This window comes from Gadus morhua, chromosome 14 (genome assembly GCF_902167405.1).
Source record: "Gadus morhua chromosome 14, gadMor3.0, whole genome shotgun sequence".
Taxonomy (NCBI): domain Eukaryota; kingdom Metazoa; phylum Chordata; class Actinopteri; order Gadiformes; family Gadidae; genus Gadus; species Gadus morhua.
Genome location: NC_044061.1, coordinates 8,931,960 through 8,950,040, shown reverse-complemented (window position 1 = coordinate 8,950,040; position 18,081 = coordinate 8,931,960). Strand labels below are relative to the sequence as shown.

The 18,081-nt window shown below is 43.3% G+C and overlaps 1 protein-coding gene across 2 annotated transcripts in view; it reads left to right on the top strand.

Moving 5' to 3' along the window:
- Positions 1-18,081, top strand: part of galnt2 (UDP-N-acetyl-alpha-D-galactosamine:polypeptide N-acetylgalactosaminyltransferase 2) — a 34,089-nt gene that overhangs the window by 1,342 nt on the left and 14,666 nt on the right. The window contains exons 2-3 of one of the 2 annotated variants that reach the window (XM_030376048.1): positions 15,219-15,312; positions 17,223-17,376. In XM_030376048.1, coding sequence (XP_030231908.1) covers positions 15,219-15,312; positions 17,223-17,376 — 248 coding nt within the window. The remainder of the gene's footprint in view (positions 1-15,218; positions 15,313-17,222; positions 17,377-18,081) is intronic. The other variant, XM_030376049.1, reaches the window with a different exon arrangement.

Below are 18,081 nucleotides of genomic sequence, written 5' to 3'. Positions count from 1 at the left end.
CTGTTATCTACTTCACTGTTTGCTTTGCTTCAGTCAACCAAAGCTGTTCTTTTGCTTTTCCATTAACTTGATAAGTGTGTGTGTGTGTGTGTGTGTGTGTGTGTGTGTGTGTGTGTGTGTGTGTGTGTGTGTGTGTGTGTGTGTGTGTGTGTGTGTGTGTGTGTGTGTGTGTGTGTGTGTGTGTGTGTAATTTGTTCATATTCATTTTGTGCTTATTTATTTAAACAAAAACTAAGAAATGTCACCCTCCGTACAACGTTTCATGACTCAAATTGACCTTGCTTTTAAACCGTCTACAATTCTTGACTTTCGTTGATAAACGCAACACAAAGATCCAATCATTTCCATTCCCTAGCATAATGCTATCCGCAAGATACTTAGATGTAGCCAGGATTCTTTCTGTTATCCTGTCAGAAAATAAAACAGAATAGGTATAAAAAATGATGATCAATAACTTGACTCTAAAGTTGTATACAATTCACACATGCTGTTTCTAAATGGTCAGTCAATCAAGGAGATGGAGATTCAGGTGTTTGTGCATGTGCAGCATCGATGAACATTGCCCCTGGTAAACAACCCGTCGGTTTCACCCCACTCTAGTCGCTATCGCTTATGGTGTGTAAGGTATTTAATAGATCCTCCGCTCGGTTTATGTTTATGGGCTGAACGGAAATGCATTTCCTATCAGTGGAGGGTAAACTAGAAGTTATCTTGTCACACATAGGCTCTGAGCGCCAAGTTGCCTGAAGTAATTACGTTTTTGGCTGACAAATGCCCTGTTTGACAGTAAGCACGGTATAGCCTTTCATGATAACATCTTTGTGAGCTTTGCTTAAGTGTGGTGGTGGCATATTGAAATGTCACATAATGGCTTTGAAAATAAATAATCGTTTTTGTATTTTCTGTCATTGAATTACAAACTTGCTTTGTGTGTCAAATTAGAATCAAATGGAACAATATGTTCAGACTGGAGGTAGGCAGCCAGGGCCACGCCACCAATGTGCTCTGAAATTGATTTCTCTAACTTGAAAAAATTATTGCCCTAATGAAAATGAAATTAAGTGCAACAGTTGGATTATGATGAAGTGTTTTAAGGGAAAAGGCCCAAATTGTTCACGGTGATTCACCTCTGCGACAAACCTCATTTTCCAGATTGGTTGTCAATTGGATAACATCTCATGCTTGAGTTATTTTCTTGCTAATCATCAGTGTGATGACAGACAGATGAATGAGGGGAGGGGGCGGGTCCTGACCCCCCTGAGAAAACTAAGCGACACTGATTTTATCATCTACCCCCATTAAGTCACATTATAAACAATGCTTGTAATCAGAATTAAATTCCATGAAATGCTGTAATCAGTGTTGCAAAGCAGCACTCTTCCATCTCTTTCTCTCCGTTGCCCTCTCTATCCCTTTCTCTGAAATGCATGGTCACCTACCAATCCACACTCCTGCAGGGTTTCTCAGCCACCTAACTGAGTCCTAGACAGAATTAATGTGGGGTCTATCTGGTCTTTGACATTACAGCCTGAGGAGTAGGCAGAAGATAGAATGATGCTAAGGCTGGCGTTGAAGCTTTCTGTAGCCCCAAGCCTGATTTCTGACCTGTCCTTGCTTGTCCAGAGCTTTGGCTTCACCAGTAGGCCCATCTGTATCTCAATGTGCCTTGGTATGCCGTTGGCATTTTCTTAAAAACCCATAAGGCGCCCCCCTATTCACTACACTACATTCAAATACATTTATGCAAGGCAAAGTGTGTGTGTGTGTGTGTGTGTGTGTGTGTGTGTGTGTGTGTGTGTGTGTGTGTGTGTGTGTGTGTGTGTGTGTGTGTGTGTGTGTGTGTGTGTGTGTGTGTGTGTGTGTGTGTGTGTGTGTGCGCCCTGTGGTGAGGTGACTCCTGTAATCACCAGATTACAGAAGACCACACGCACACCACTAACAAGTGCATATATTTAGGCTACATACTATTCCCCTACACACTGGGACCTGGCTCAAGCTGCTAGTCAGTATTTAGTAATTGCCAACACTGCCAAACTCTGTTTCCTGGCCGCCGTGACTCAGGCAACTCGGTCCAAAACAGATGTTCAGTCTTCTGTACGAGTTTAGGATGAGTGTTACTCTTTTCCACAGGAGATCGAGCGAGCAAGATCTGTGCTGTGAAATCTCCACCGGTTTGGACCATGAGCCATGGCCATGAGATTTCTAACTAGTTTAATTACACTTGCCAGGTCCCTTTTGGCCCTGTCGCTGGAGTTTTACTCCTAAAACGCTTGAGGTTCCAGATAATTCCCCTGTTTTGTACATAAAAATGGCTTGTGGTTATATGTCATACTTCCAAATCTATCTGACAAATCCAGAATTCAATGGGGTTTGAAAAAAGGAGCTGGCTTTCATGATCAACCCCCCCAATATATTAAATATTATATATTTTTGTAATTATTCACTCCTGTGTCCCTTTTTGTTAGCCTGGGAACCAGTCAATTTATGATAGATCAAGTTTTCTTCTGGCCCTCCTCCCATTCAGATATATTTCCAGCGAACCTGGCCCCAGTCCGGCCAATCACAACCATTTATCTCATATGGGGCGGGTTTGATACGATGACTGAGGAGTGCCCTACAAGAGCGCTGATGTTTCATAATCAACCAAGATGCATTTGGAACACATTTTGTTGCTTTGATTGCCTGTAGGTCAATACAATTGCATCCAAAGATAACGTGTTATTACACGTCTAATAATTGTCTGGTGATGTCAGGCTTGGCGGTTGTCAGAGTGATTCTACTCACAACTTTCCCACACGCACGCTGGAGTTGTTTTTTGTCACTGTGTGACGGAATACGGACTGCTAAATAAAGGAGGGGAATTTGTGGTAGTAAGAGAAACAAAAGGGGGGAAAAAGAAATTGCACTCTGGAAATGTAGATGTGCATGTATGTAACGATCCACGTATGAGGGGATCATGAAAGTTGAAAGGGCTTTTCATGAATCCCATTGTTATTACACTGCAACAAGTATGAATCGTGATATTGAATCTTGTTCTAAACGGGTTCCGGGATTTTCGTCAAACTATTTTCGTCTGCAATGTAACTTTATCAGTGTTCTCAAGTGCAATCTATCCTTGTTGTACTTAATGTGAAAAACTGTATTTTCTTTGATTTCTTATTGTTAATTTTGTCCTTTTTGCTGCCTAACACCAGGCCTTTTACTTATCTAACAGAACTACTGTTGCGTGACATTTGTTTTTTCTATTTTTTTAAATGAGTTTTAATTTTCACTCTGTTGTCCTGATCTACTCCAGCTATTGCTGTTTTAGCAGGCTTATCAACAACTCCCATGAATCATAAAGTCACAATGTGTAATATTTAAACTACCTCTTGGCTTAAAAGAAAGCCCCCCGCCTACTATCTTGGAGGGGCTCAAATGTGTGTTGTGACTTTTATTTCATAATTATTCTTGATACTCTTGATACTTACCACTTCAGAAGCAGTAATGTCAATTTGGCAGTTGTTTTTACAATTTGAAATAGAACCGTTGATTTTAGACAAAGACCGCGATTGTAGACCGAACTGTATAACGTCCAGATAACTAAAATAATTGGAGCTACATTTATCAACAATGTAATACTCTCAGTTAGTGTAAATGGGAGGGTTGTGAATGCTGGAGGCGGCTTCGCTCTGCGTTGGTCTGAGAAGGAGCAGAACATCCCCTCAACTCAGGGAGGATCTATATTTAGTTTAGATACATTTCACTGTGGAAACGGACTCCTATGCAACACAAAAAAAAAATCGCATCCAGAACTGGCTGGGCCACGCGTTATATTTAGACACTTGGCGTCTCATCTTTCTGATCCATTTCTATTAAACAGCTTATCTTTTTATGTTTTATTAGTTTTTTGTATCGTATGTGTTTCTATTTTTAAACTTGAAATTAAAGGTTGAGACTTCGCCAGCTGAACATCCTCTTCGAAATGGACACGTATTGTAGTTGGCAGAGATTTGTCGTGTTTGGACCGAAAGACAAATGGAATGAAGGTCTGAATTCCTGACCCCTCCAGGCTAGCTTACAGAGATGTTTGCCATTTTATTGGCTGCCTTCTGGAAAAAGTACATGAGCAAATATTAGCTCCACTTCTTTATTATTAACTTAGAATTGAATAATGAGCTTATATGAGTTGACATGCTTCCCACAGACCAGGTAGCAATGTGTAGTGGGGGGGGGGGGGGGGGGGGGGGGGGGGGGGGGTGTTGGGAAGACGTGGAGTCGCCCTTGCAGGCACGTTGAGAGGAGCGGGCGAATCCGCTGTCAGTTTGTGTGCATGTATCAGTGATACGCAGGTTTATCCAACCCGCGCACCATTGGCATGTATGCGCGCTTCTCTCTGTGTGCGTGTGTGAACGAGAATGACAGGGAGAAAGAGTGCTATGCGGAGATGAATGAACGGAACGATATTTGTATATCAAAATCGCGTAATAAAAAAATAAAATAAAAAGCAGAATAAATTTGTGGCGCTCGTGTTCATTCTGTGGCGCTGCGCCACACATTGGTCTAAGTATGGGAAACACTCAATACTGGCATCATTGTTTATAGCCTAACTAGCATATCTGTAACGGCAAAAGTTTCAATTATATTGTGGGTTTAATTCCCAGACTGGCAATAGTTTTTTGTTAATGACGACTTTAAATGGTTAAGGTTTAAGGGATGGTTAAGGCACACAAAAAGGCTATCTGTGATTGGCTGTGGAAAATGCTGGCTAAGGGCTATTGTGTAATAGCCTGAGGATAACCACTAGGCACATTTAGAGGGTGTTCTGACCTAATCATTCTGCTGACTGTTTAAATAACCTTGCTGCAACATTGTGTTATAGCAAGTCTTGGTTACTATAAATGAACAAGGACTCCATTGTGTCATATCATTGCTTTTGTGTGGGAAGGGTGTGGGGATAATGATGGTGGATAAGTCCACATAACGGCTCTGATGGCACTGTTTCATATTGTGTGTTCACCCCCCCCCCCCAAACTATCTCCTCAGTTTGGGAGGAGCCTAGAAATATTAATAATCCATACAAAATAGACCTTTGCCACACAATTCACATAATACCATAATTCAAGAAGATGACGGGGCCATTGTACGTGTAATGCTGTCATTGTTGCATTTAGGCTGTCAACGGGCCATTAGGACACACTATGTTAAATCTTGAATGATTTCTTTGTGTTATCCTGTGACACTGTGTTCAGTGTGACAATGGTTGAGCTCTGCATCTTCTCCCCAGCTGGCTAAACGTCAATGTTCCCACTTTCCATGTAGTTGTTCTATCTCCTTATTCTCTTTTATTCTAGCCTTCTCTTCTTCCCTGACTCACCCCATTCTCCTGCGCTCTCGCTCTGTGCTAGATACCGGCCCCCCTCTCCGCTCAGCTCTACCTCTTTACTGAAGTCGATGAGAAATGTAGTCTGGTCTCTTGCCACACTTTCAAGTAATTTGCTTCAAGGGGGAACCCGGGTGAAAACTGTACTGTTCATCACCTGGGACACTCGCAAAGTAGCACAAGCTTTTTTTTTTCCCTGTGCTGCAGTTTTGTTGTACGGCGTTTACTTTCCACGACCGAAGTGGGTTGAGTTGGCTTTCCTCGAGGCTTGGCCCGCGCTGAAGCACATGTGATTACTTCAGTTCCTGTCAGGATGTGTCTTGAAATAGCTGGCTGCCGGCCACCTTGTTTAGCTGACGATTGTTTTGTAGTGGTACCCCTCCTCCTGTGCACAGCGTTTGGCTGTCTAACATCATGTTACAGGCATGGATAGAGCCTGGTCCAGCCAAACAGATGCATACAGAGACTGGTTAAAGTGCCTTAACCCCTCAGGCTCCCTGACCTTTCACCCCCCTCGCTCGTTATCTGATGTTCTTGCCTTGTACTTCATTCGCTCTGTAAGTGTCATATATTTTTATTATGGTACATTCATCACACGCACGCACGCACACACACGCGCCTGCACACAAACACACGCACAGAGAGAGAGAGAGAGAGAGAGAGTTTATACTTGTCCAAGCTAATCTATAAATGATTGGGGCTTAAATGGCGGTTTCGAGTTTGCTATTGGAGATCAGAGGCTCAACTTTCGCACAAATAAATAACTTGTCCTATTGCGTGTTTACGCCTCGGTTAAACTGACTCCCCCTTCAGCTGTTGTCCGCTGTGTGAGTAAAGAATTTGGTGTGAGGTCGCTGTGCCCAAGTTATATGTCTTGTTTTATACCCATTCATATTAAAAATGAACCAAACTAATGACTCGGTTGTTTAGAGTGGCATTTGTAGTGGGCTACCTATATTGTCATTGAATGCAACCAAATATAGGATCTTGATTGCACACTTGGATTTTTTGTGTTTTTGGAGATATAGTCAATAACGTTTTGGCATAGATGGAACAGAGAAGAGAGAAACAGTCCGCACAAAATGCTTTGAAAATGAAAATGTACAGAGTAGTCAAAAATCAGCCAAGCAACCCCAAATCTGTTTTGTTAGAAGTACAACAATCACCAAAGGGGGACTTTAAGCCTTGAATAACAGTGCTCCCTAATTGCGTTTCCTAGCAAAGACGGTACACTCTGAAATGCCTCATACAGGAAAGTGTACCCTTGTATATATTGTTTTTAAATGGATGAGCTATCCCTCCTGGCATGATGCAAAATGTCTCCTTTTACTTGCCAAGTTAAACAACATGCTTAACTATGTATGTTTTACTATGTAATCAGACATAATGAACAGTTGTACGAGTAGTCGTTCTCCAACATAGATGTTTTAAAGGCCTGCTTCTCGATGGATGTTTCCATGTTTCACAGACCAAAATTGGGGCCAGCTGCATGTATCTGTATCAGTGAAACCTTGTCCTGCTCGAAACCACATTGATAATGCTCGGGTGGGGCTTTGCAGACCGGTCCGCTGCTAGACACTATAGAACTAGAATAGATCCCCGGATCTCAAAATAGGCTCCAACCCATATGGATCACAAGAAAGTGGAAAGTGGTATTTTAGCTTTCACGAATGCCGAGTCGTGACAGGCTACTCGACGCCAGCCGGTCATCGAGCTGAATCCACATCAGGGCTCTGTGAAGGCCTCACCCCTCCAGGCCACCAAACCGCCGATAATGAGTCCGCTGAATGAGGGCTGAATTCGGCTGTGATGGTCATGTGGTGGGTGGGGGCTTAAGACACACATTTTGCCAACCCCCTGTTGAGTCTTGAGTGCAAAGATTAGTTCCCAATCTTTTTGATATTGGACCAGTCTTAGTATAGGGGCCGTGAGGGGGACCTAAACTAAAATCAATCACCCGATCTTCCTCATAACTGTCAACTCGGCTATCTGGATAAAAATTTTGATGTTAATAATAAACCCATTATTTTCTTCCTTGTAATTTTAAATGGCTTAACCTGCTGCTTAACTTTTCCCCAGAGCAACAAGTCCTGTTGTCTAAACATGCAGAAACGCAGGCTTGAAACTGTTCTCGAAACCTTTTGTCTCGGTAGAAATGATGGGGCCTGTGTTCCTCAGAGGTGTCGATAAATCCAACAGCTCTTATAAAGGTATACCGTGGGGACCTCAATCACGTCTCTGTGCGTTGATGTGTTTTAAAGTCGACCCTGACTTTCAAAGTCTCCCAGTGTGCAGTCAGGAACCGTAGCTGAATGCTAACCTAGCCTCTTTATCATTTGGAACCATAGAAGTCGGTGGCAACAATGGCTCGTTATACTTTCATTGATGTGCTTTATTGCTCTTTTGATCATGCTGGACTTGCGCAGCGGGCCGCCGCCGTGATCGCTGAGACGTGAGCGATGGTGAGGGAGTGTGGATCTCCCCGTGCTATCAAGATTAATGAGGGAGATGGCTATCTGCTTTGGGAGCCTTGGCAGCCAATCTCGGGGATGCAGTGGGATCTTCATAAATGCTTCGGCGGCTCACTCTGATCTATAACTGGTCTAGCCGTGATTTACTTTTTAATGGATTGGTTGTTTCTTCTGATAGCTGTGCTTAAACTTTGCCGAAACCCTTTTGCTTAAGCAGTTATCAGCTTATTAGATAAACAATTTAATGGGGAGTTGAGGAGTTTAACGCTGGAACCCAAAGGACAGCATTTGAAAAGCACTACACTGCAGCATAGCATGCGGCCAATAGCCCGACACAACGTCCATTCATCCCTCATTACGCAGGCACGTGAGGTGCATATAGCTCACATGGTTTCCAGCGGTCTACGTATCATTTAGTGTTCACTCGTCTCTGGGTCCTCATAAATCTCCATTATTTTCACAATACATACTAGGAGACTTGTCCAACCAGTTGAAATTGGTTAAGTCACCATCCTTTTTCCCCTACTTTGCATATAAATTGCTTGTGATGTTTGTTAATTGTCACCCATTAAAAACAAATCTGTGATTTCACATTAAGAAAAGTCATTAAGAAATACTACCAACTGGAATAACAGTCCTTTGGTAGGCAATATAAAGGTAGACATCAGAAATCCTAAACGAGTTATAAAAAAGCCTTATACAAATTCTGATTTGCATGATGTACACTATAATTCAAGGTCCACACAAAATATGTATTTGTAGATTCAGCCGCAGGTATTTTGTATTTTTTAACAACTCCCGTTCTGTCACAGGCGACACGCCGTTACACATTTAACCACTGCTCTGCTTCCAGCGGTATCTAATCTACACATGCCGGAAGTTTGGCTTGAAACGCACGCACGCACGCACGCACGCACGCACGCACGCACACACGCACAAACTCCTTGGTTTTCTCCTTGTATGGAAAAGAAAATATTTATATGTTGCATAATTTGTTGGACTTTCACACTAGACTCCGGTTGGATGAGGTCATGCTATGGCACTGGGTACTGCAGTAGCAGCTATCCCTTTACTAACACTGAGCTCATTGTCCATGAAATCCCTTCTGCTGATTTACATGTGCGTTAGAATTATTTTTTTTAACAACCTTTGTGTTTAACCTTAACAGCGTGTGTGTGAGATACACCGTCATCTGAAATCAACCTTTCTGTTCTTATGTTTATTTTGTTACTGGCCTGCAGCTTAAACCTGCACCTAAGTGGAGCCTGAATAAGCGCTGTTGTTGGCATGTAGGGACAGAACCCTTACTGTTATGGGGGAGGGAGGCATCAAAGGCGGAGAGAAGACCGGGTGAGGAGCCAGAGAGGAAGCCTCTGATGAAAGAGCTTTGATAACTTGAGTGGGTATTTGAAGATCCCGATTCCCCAGCAGGGCAGTCTTTTTGCCACCTCCTCACCCTCGTTTTTACCCCCTTTTGCCTCTTCTGTCCCTTCACTTCTCCTGCTCCTTTTCTCTCTCTCTCTCTCTCTCTCTCTCTCTCTCTCTCTCTCTCTCTCTCTCTCTCTCTCTCTCTCTCTCTCTCTCTCTCTCTCTCTCTCTCTCTCTCTCTCTCTCTCTCTCTCTCTCTCTCTCTCTCTCTCTCTCTCTCTCACAGACATATAATGATGATTCAGCACTTCTTTTTCAGTCTGTTTCTCTACCTCCCCTCCTTCTACCTCTTCTCCTGGGTGTCTGCTGTCCATCCCTCTTTCATCATTGATGATCCCCTGTGAGACACACACACCCCGCCCCTGCCTGGTATGAGTTTATAGGGCCCTGGGTCTCTCTCTTAAGAGTTCACCCTGCTCGCCATTTTTTGTTTGTGAGGCTTGTCAGCTTTAAAAGGCAGGCATTACACTGCGGTGCCTCTCTTCCTCTCTTTACTGCCTACTCCTCTTCCTCCTGCCCCCTAGCTCCTCGAACGCTGTCCGCTTCTTCCTCACAATCGGCAGTGCATGGAGAGGCCTTGTTGCTCATGATTTGAGCTCAAGTCACACCAGTAGCTAGGAGGTGCATTGGGTTTCTGTTCGGGGCACATTCCTGCTAGTCCGCCAAGTGAAAGTGAAGGTTTCTAACTAATGTTGAATGGGAAGTGAGAGTGCACTGGTCATTATTAGTAAGAATCTAAATGTAATAGCGCTTGGTATACCAGTCGATGACCCCATATTACATTTGTCAAGTGCACAGGTTTTCTCAATGGTAAATATTGTATTCGTCAGCTGTTCACCTCGATCTACTTGGAAAGGTTCTTGGCCATTCTCCTAATCAAATCCTTGAGACTAGCTGGTGTGTGTGTGTGTGTGTGTGCACACAAATAAAGGGCAGATGGGATTTCTCATCTTTCTCACGCTGCAAGCCTGTCTCATTTTTTGTAGCCAAACCATGACACATAAAAACGTCCAACCGTCCCAGTTGGTAAAAACACATGTAATTAGAGGAGCTAATGAGGATGTCCGGCCCCGCTGAGACCGCACAGGTGAGCATGCATATCGTTCGGTAGTAGGGGAGTTTGAGTGGGACGATCATTTTTTTCTTGCATGGACGTAAGAATATAAACCGACTGTTTACATTTAACACGTGGCTTTAGGTGAGGGAGGGCAAGCAGGCAGCTGATACATGTGTGAGGTCACACCTACATCAACACAGTACACACACCTACATCAAAACATATCGACAATGTTCAAATGTGCAGTCTCAATTTTCAGATGGTAAAATTTATGTGCAACAGATGACGAAATGATTTGCAATCCGAACCAAATCGTGCAGAATGAATCTAGCAATGTTTGAGTTTGACTCATGCTAGTGAGTACAAATGCCGCCGGGATGGCCTGTGTTTGTGCAGTGCACTGTATGACGATGATTCATCAATCTGTCCTTTGTACCTTGATCAAAATGTACACTAATGTAAATTTCTCATTTGCTTGCTGCAGAAAACTTTCCTAGCCGTCCAAACTGAAAGAATTGATGAAAGAAATGTCTCATCGTGTCTGTTTCATTTAAAATTATAACGCCAATGCGCATTGATGATAGAATGAGTCATTTCTAGTTTGCTAAGTTTGCTAAGTTACCCTATGTCTTGTTTGTTTTTTCTTCAAAGGTCACTGATGGTAAAAATAGACTGCTTATTCAATGCTTCTTTGATGTGAGGGATTCAAATTTAGAGGGATTTTAACAACTTTCTCTTCTGTTTGGATTTTGTTCAAGTTGAACCAATTTGCTCTGCCATGGCCGACAGCAACAGCAGCACCATAACATTGAATGTCAACGCAAACGATTTGGCAAACCATGCTACTACTTGACACAGATCTGCATTCAATTCACAATCCACTAATGGGGGGAGAGCTGACTCCAACAGGCTGGAGGATCTTTTTGCACCATAACTGATACGATGGCAATTAGGGGTGGGTATTGCCAAAGAAGTCACGATTCAATTTGTATCACGATTCACATGCCACGATGCGATTCTATCACGATGCATCGCGATACTTGAATTATTGCGATGCATTGCGATGCATTGCGAATTTTCACTGAACACTGTTAAAAAAAAAATTAAGCCATTACCAGTGGCTGACTGGCTGTGTATGATCTGGATAGTGTGTTCAATTGATAACTCAAAGCAACTCAATTCATACATAGCTGTATTTATTGAAACGACTATTACTGGATACACTGACAAGAAGTGCTAAGGATCTATAAAAATTAAAATAACAAAATAAGGATAATCAGTGCCGTTTACATGGCCTCAGTGGTCCTTTAAACCAATGAAATGAAAACATTCAAACATTTCCCCTTTTGGAAGTAGCTGCCATTATAACAACAATATCATTTCATAAACATAAGAGGACAAACTGATGCAACAAAAAGTGAATAGGCTTTATAAAACTATATAAAAAAAAATATATATATATATTTTTTTTTTTAATTATTCATTTTTTTAAATTAATAATCGATTCTTGGCGTCAACAATCGATGCAGTAGATCGTGAAAATTGGAATCGCGATGCATCGTCATGACGATTATTTGGCACACCCCTAATGGCAATGGAACCCAGCCTTTTTTCACACCAAAATCCAGCGCATGCTTTTCTTTGTGTGTGGCAATTGTAGTGTGTTGTCTGTAATCCATGAATGACAGGAAATTAGGTTATTTTGGTTATCACAACGTGTGGCTTGGTCTTCAAAGCCAGTTTCGGGGATGCATAACAGGGAGGCTGTTCTCGTTGTGGTTCAGAGCATGTAAATACTCCTGCCAAGGCTCTGGCTCTTGGTCTCTGGTTGCTGCACGGTGGCCTTCCACCGGACCCTCAAGATGGGTTCTCTCAACCTCTCTCCGAAGCCTAGTCTTTGCATCTTGCAGTTCTGCTTATTGCTGAACTCTTGACTTCTGGCTGTGGTAGTCTCCTGTCGGATGTGAGATGTGATCAGATAGAATTCTTCGATGCATCGCGAGCCTCGCTAGAACGATTCTGTCTCGATGCAGATAAATTAATAATCTAAAATAAAATTAGAAAAAATAGATTTTATTATTTATTTTTTGCCTGCTGCAACATTCTGTTCGCCAGAGAGGGATAATTTTTGTAATTTTAAAATCACTGAATTTATCTTCAGTGTGTATTGGCCAATCTGATTAGTCTTGACACGATTGCGATTAAGCCTATGCATAGCATGCGTGCAAACTCACAGCCAGACATAAGAACTCCTAATTCAAGAGCAGCTTTTCCTTTAATGACATAGAAAAGAAAGATTAGAAATAAAATAAAACTAAAACCTATTTTTTGCATGCTTCCATATTGTGTTACAATGCAAGTTGATTATTGCATTGTTCATAGAAAGTCATATTTGTGACAAAAGCTTTCTCTCTCATGAAATATCAGATAAGTTAATTAATCTGTTGATGTCTTTAATGATCATCACAAAAGTAGGAAGTGATTAGCAAATTCTGAGTAGCAAACCCAGATGTATATATATATTTTGAAAATCACGCATGGAAATGTACATAAAAAAAATTATTGCATCGATAATTGCTTCAGAATCGAATCGTTGACCTCATAATCGGAATCGAATCGTGAGGTGCCAAGAGATTCCCACCCCTAATTAGAATGCTTGCAAGCTCTCAGAGACTTGGACGCATACTGCTAAACTAAAATACAGTACTTTCATCACAGTTTATAAACCCTCAGTGCTCATGTTACTCTTAATGGCAGTGAGGCGTGTTTGTGTGTGGGTGTTTTAATTTGAGATGTATATATTGGGACCTAAAAGTTTCCAAGGAAGACAATTTTGAGATGAGCTAATTTTATAATTTTCCCCTGTGAATCAGACTCTCGGAGTGGGCTGTCGGTAATTTCTCGTCTGCGGTCTGCCGACCGGTGTACTGCGTATTATGCACGCTCTAGAATTGTAACAAACTTGAATTTTTTAAGAACCTTCACATGACCGACAGACGTCCATGTGACAAGAATAAAGGGCGGGGGAGAAGGGGTGAATCGGAGGCGAGCAGAGGTTGTCAACAGAACGGCAGAGCACGCAGGAAGGACCATGAAAAGAAGAGATGTTTCTGTCTTTTGTCTTTGTTTTCTGTTGCTTGTGTGTGTCAGACATATTTTCCAGTCACTTGAGCTCCATGGCTCTCCTCTCCCTACCCATTGCCTGGCGAAATCCTTCAATGGATTAAGAGAGAAAAGAGCAACCCTCCTTTTGCCCGTCCCTAGATGGTACCGCGCGTTCTTTAACCACCAGTTGTGAGAAACGTAGAGTAAGTGATAGTCACAAAAAATAATAATTGTGGCACGAGAAGGCCAGCAAAGGAATGTGCCGCCTTCATCAAAAGCGAAACAAGTTGCATAATGATAGCGCTCGGGGTTTGAACTGCGAACCACCCCTCCAAGCTGCGTATCAAAGCGGGGGGGATCCAGTAGACGGCGTGGGCCAGGAGGACGCTGTCCGTTTACAGCAGTGTCCCTGGTGTGGTGGTGTTGTCTCAGGAGAGTTTGGGGTTGGTTAGGGTGGAGTAGAAGCTGGATGGGCGCCAAAGTAGGAATATGGGAATCACGTATGAATACAGCGAAGAAATGGAAGGATACAGTTAGTTTGAGATTGAGGTTTATGTTTACGTTGAGTCATCTCGCAGACCCTTTTATCCCATGTGATTGCCGGGAATTTTGGAGGCATGTAGTGGTTGTTGAGCTGCCCTATCTTTCTGCCCTCGTCTGTGTCACTGTTTCTACCCGGTCTCTTTGTTTGAATTTGGCCCATTTGTTATATCTTACAAACCAAACCATTTACCACTCTAAACTATCTATGATTATCAAACCTAGACTATAATAAACGGCTTGCTCCACACATAATTCAAGAGAATTTCCGCCAAAATAAAGTACTACATTGCTGTGATACATTTGCAGGAGAGCTAATATTTATTCAAACTGCACTTGAAAGTTAATTTCCTCAACATTTTGGCTCGCTGACTTCTCGCCGTTTCTTAAAACATTAAACAGAAGGGAGAATCTTCATTCTGAACCAGGAGGGAGTAGCCCCTACTTTGAGGCACCGGGGATTTCATGTGATGGCAGAAGAGCTGCTCCACCTTAGTCTTGCACGCATGCTGTGTTTCACTCCCCCGTCCACTGAATTAGATGAACTTGCATGAATCACTGTACTGTACAAGGTGTGCTCTGTCCTCCACATGTCCTGAAGCTGTCTGAAAACGAATAAGGCCTACATGTTTCACGTGGATGCGTGCAATCTGATCGGCTTATTAGTCAGTGTGAATGGCTGGTTGATCAGAAAAGCACCACACACTCACTCCATTGTTTCATCAAGTATATTTTGAGCATTTCCAAAAAACAACTCGCTCAATATCGTCTTTTTGGAGCCTGTTCACAAAATATTTGAGTGATTGGTAAAAGTATGGGTCTGAGTAACCACCAGTGTTGGTTCGTTGGAAGACAATGGATGAGATAATAAATAAACAGACGACATTTATGATTACATAGAGGAACTTTTCAGTTTCCTGCTTTGATGACAGCTTTGATTAAGTTGTACAGTATCTTCCTGTATAAAGGAGACTCGCTCTCTTTCTCTTTCTCTATCTTTCTCGCTCTTTCTTTCTTTCTTTCTTTTTTTCTTTCTTTCTCTCTCCTCTATCTTGTTTTCTTTCTTTCGCTTTCTTTCTTTTTTTGTTTTGTTTTAAATAGTTTTGGAGCGGCTGGCTCCAAAAACACCCCAAAAAGTCTCAGGGTGTCTCAGTCACATCGGATCAGCTCGTAGATATGTCCATCCCCTCACACAATCGTGCTTGGGTATGACTTTTGATGTGTGTGCTCACAATGTCTCTCTTGTGTTCTGTTGTTGTGGCAGGATGACTGGGGCAGCAACGACTCCTCCAGCCACAGGCAGGCTGGCAACTCTGAAGACAAGGCGAGTCAGGAGACTCTACCTCCAGGTTAGATAGAACGCTCTTCATTCTATTGTATCATTCACACTTTACTGCTCGTTTTTGTCCGTGTAACCATGACCACCTCCTGACTCCACATGTAAATCCTGCCCATTATGCCATTAAGTCTCCTTAACTCCTTAATTGAGCTTAGTCATAAAGCTCAATTCAAGCAAGCAAGTGTTTTGCACACCGTCTAAAATCTGCCCACTCATCATGGCACACACCCGGAGACCTATTTTGTGGTGGGAGATGACGCCTCAACCCACCCTCAACCCTGCCGCGGTGTAATTACCTAGCGGTGGGGGGCGACGTGTTCCTGCTTGTCTCAGGTAATGCCTGGGACACTCGGGACTGCAACCCTGTCGGCACGTAACGTGTTTACCCGTGAGTTTCCCTCCGTGCGCCCGCGTGAAAGAGGCTTGAATGCTGTGGTTCAGGCGGGCCGCTTCTCCGCTGGGCTAACCGAAGCGCCGCATCGGAGTGGTTCACCAGTCTGACAGCCCGGGAGGAGTGAACCCTGGACCTCAAGTGGGAGAACAACAGCTGTGGTCACAGATGACAAACACCTCCGAGCACTCCGCTCACTGGTCCTCCATGACTGGCCTCTTAACCATGCCCCCATGGACTCCGTAGTTCTCACCGTGTGCTGTGCATGATCTTAATGGCGGTGTTTTATCTGAATCGAAAGGGTAGCCCACTAGCCAGCGCTCTATGATCGCGGATATTATTTACAGGACCGTGGCCGGGATAGAGAGGTAGGGCTAAGGGTTGTTCGACTCCCAACCAAAGTCCCTGCCTTGGATTCCCATCGCCTGCAGTGCATCTGCCTCCTTCAGCAAAGAGCCCGCCACCTACCTGCTGAGTCTGAGTTCACTGTACGTTCCTTTTAAATGCGAGCGTCGGCTTAAATCAGTTAATAGCAAATAGGGAACAGGAAGAGCTCGAAGCACAAGCTTGAAGGCTAACTAGGATCCGAGGATATGGTTAAGGAAATCTTGCTGTAATCAAAATTTGATTGGCCACACCCGGCGGGGGTACACATCTTGTGGGATCAGACATTAGGATGGGATCCATACGTGGGCGCTCCTCCTTGCATCGTTCATCAAGGACATCACACGCTTATTCAACAGTGTCTCGAATGCATGCTGGGAATCACAGACGGATAGATGAGCCTCTCGCATCATTAGCATGCTAGACATGTTCGCTCATTTGTGCTACTGCACAGACACACACTGTGTGTCTCTCCTTTTTCCCTCCTCCCTGTCTGTCTCTTGTTTCCTCGGCTCCAACGCAGCTATCCATGCTAAACGATGGCATAATCTCACGTCACCATGTGCTCGACAAAACTCATTAGCATAGCAGCTGCACGAGGCACTGCAGCTAATTAGTGCCATTGTTATACACTCCCACACACACGCATACTCACACACACACACAGACACACACACACACACACACACACACACAGACACAGACACAGACACAGACACACACACACACACACACACACACACACACACACACACTCTCACACTGTACTATTTATGCGTTTTGTTCCTGGGCAGATAGTGACAAACTGAAATTGAACTTTTTTCCTCTGTTAATCCAATTCTGTGTGTGAACACTGTATTTGTAGTGGTTGTTGTTGTCCTTTCATTGTATAGCCATATATTTCATATTTCTGCATCAGCATTGCTCTAGTATTGCATCTAAATAGGTTGTTTCATCATTGGCCCCTCATTTCTATATATACCAACAGTTTACAACCAACTTAACGTGTGTGTGTGTGTGTGTGTGTGTGTGTGTGTGTGTGTGTGTGTGTGTGTGTGTGTGTGTGTGTGTGTGTGTGTGTGTGTGTGTGTGTGTGTGTGTGTGTGTGTGTGTGTGTGTGTGTGTGTGTGTGTGTGCGCGCGCAGGTAAGGTCCGCTGGCAGGACTTTGACCAGGACCTGTATGTGGGGGCCACGGTGGTGCGGCCAGGCCAGGACCCCTACGCCAGGAACAAGTTCAACCAGCTGGAGAGCGACAAGCTCCGCATGGACCGGGCCGTACCGGACACCCGGCACGACAAGTCAGTCATCCACCCCCAAAGTGTGGTTTTCTGTTTGGTTTCCCGGAGGACGAATCAATTGTCTGTTCCATGTGTTAAAACTGTGAGGACGGCGGGTTGGAGCCTTTGCGTTTGATGTTGATGAGGAACTGGAATGGCTTGAGGGGTGGAAAGTGCCTCAAGAGTCAAGACAAATGTAAATCGGCTTCAGGGATGTCTGACTCTTCACAGTTTGAAAACTAACCATTTTTGTGAATTCCTTCTTCTATAGTCATGGCAAACTGTTGAACTGTGTAGACGTTCAAATATATTTTAGTCAGTTGTTTCTTATGTTTTCCTATGGATTTTCCCTGTTGATACCAATCTCCTGGATCAAGTGACTCCATGGACCCGGCCTTTTGGCGGGATATTTAACACTTAAGAGAACTACACACACGTTATTACCAACTCTAGTACAAACTAACATAAGAGGTCAAGCACGACCTGGGTTGGGTCTAAATGTTAAGCAGGGTTTTGGGCAAACTGTTAAAGAACATTAGTTTAGAGCAAATTAGATGAACTCTGTCTAGTAGGAGCTGGTATATATAAAGAGAGAGCCTAAATGTGTAGATAAATGTTGGCTCTCAGGGGGGAAAAAAAGCCTTTGGCGCAAATCAAAGTTTCATTAAAGAAAATATATAATGAACTTTGACCTTGCTTTGAAACTTTGTTCTTCTTATTGGCATT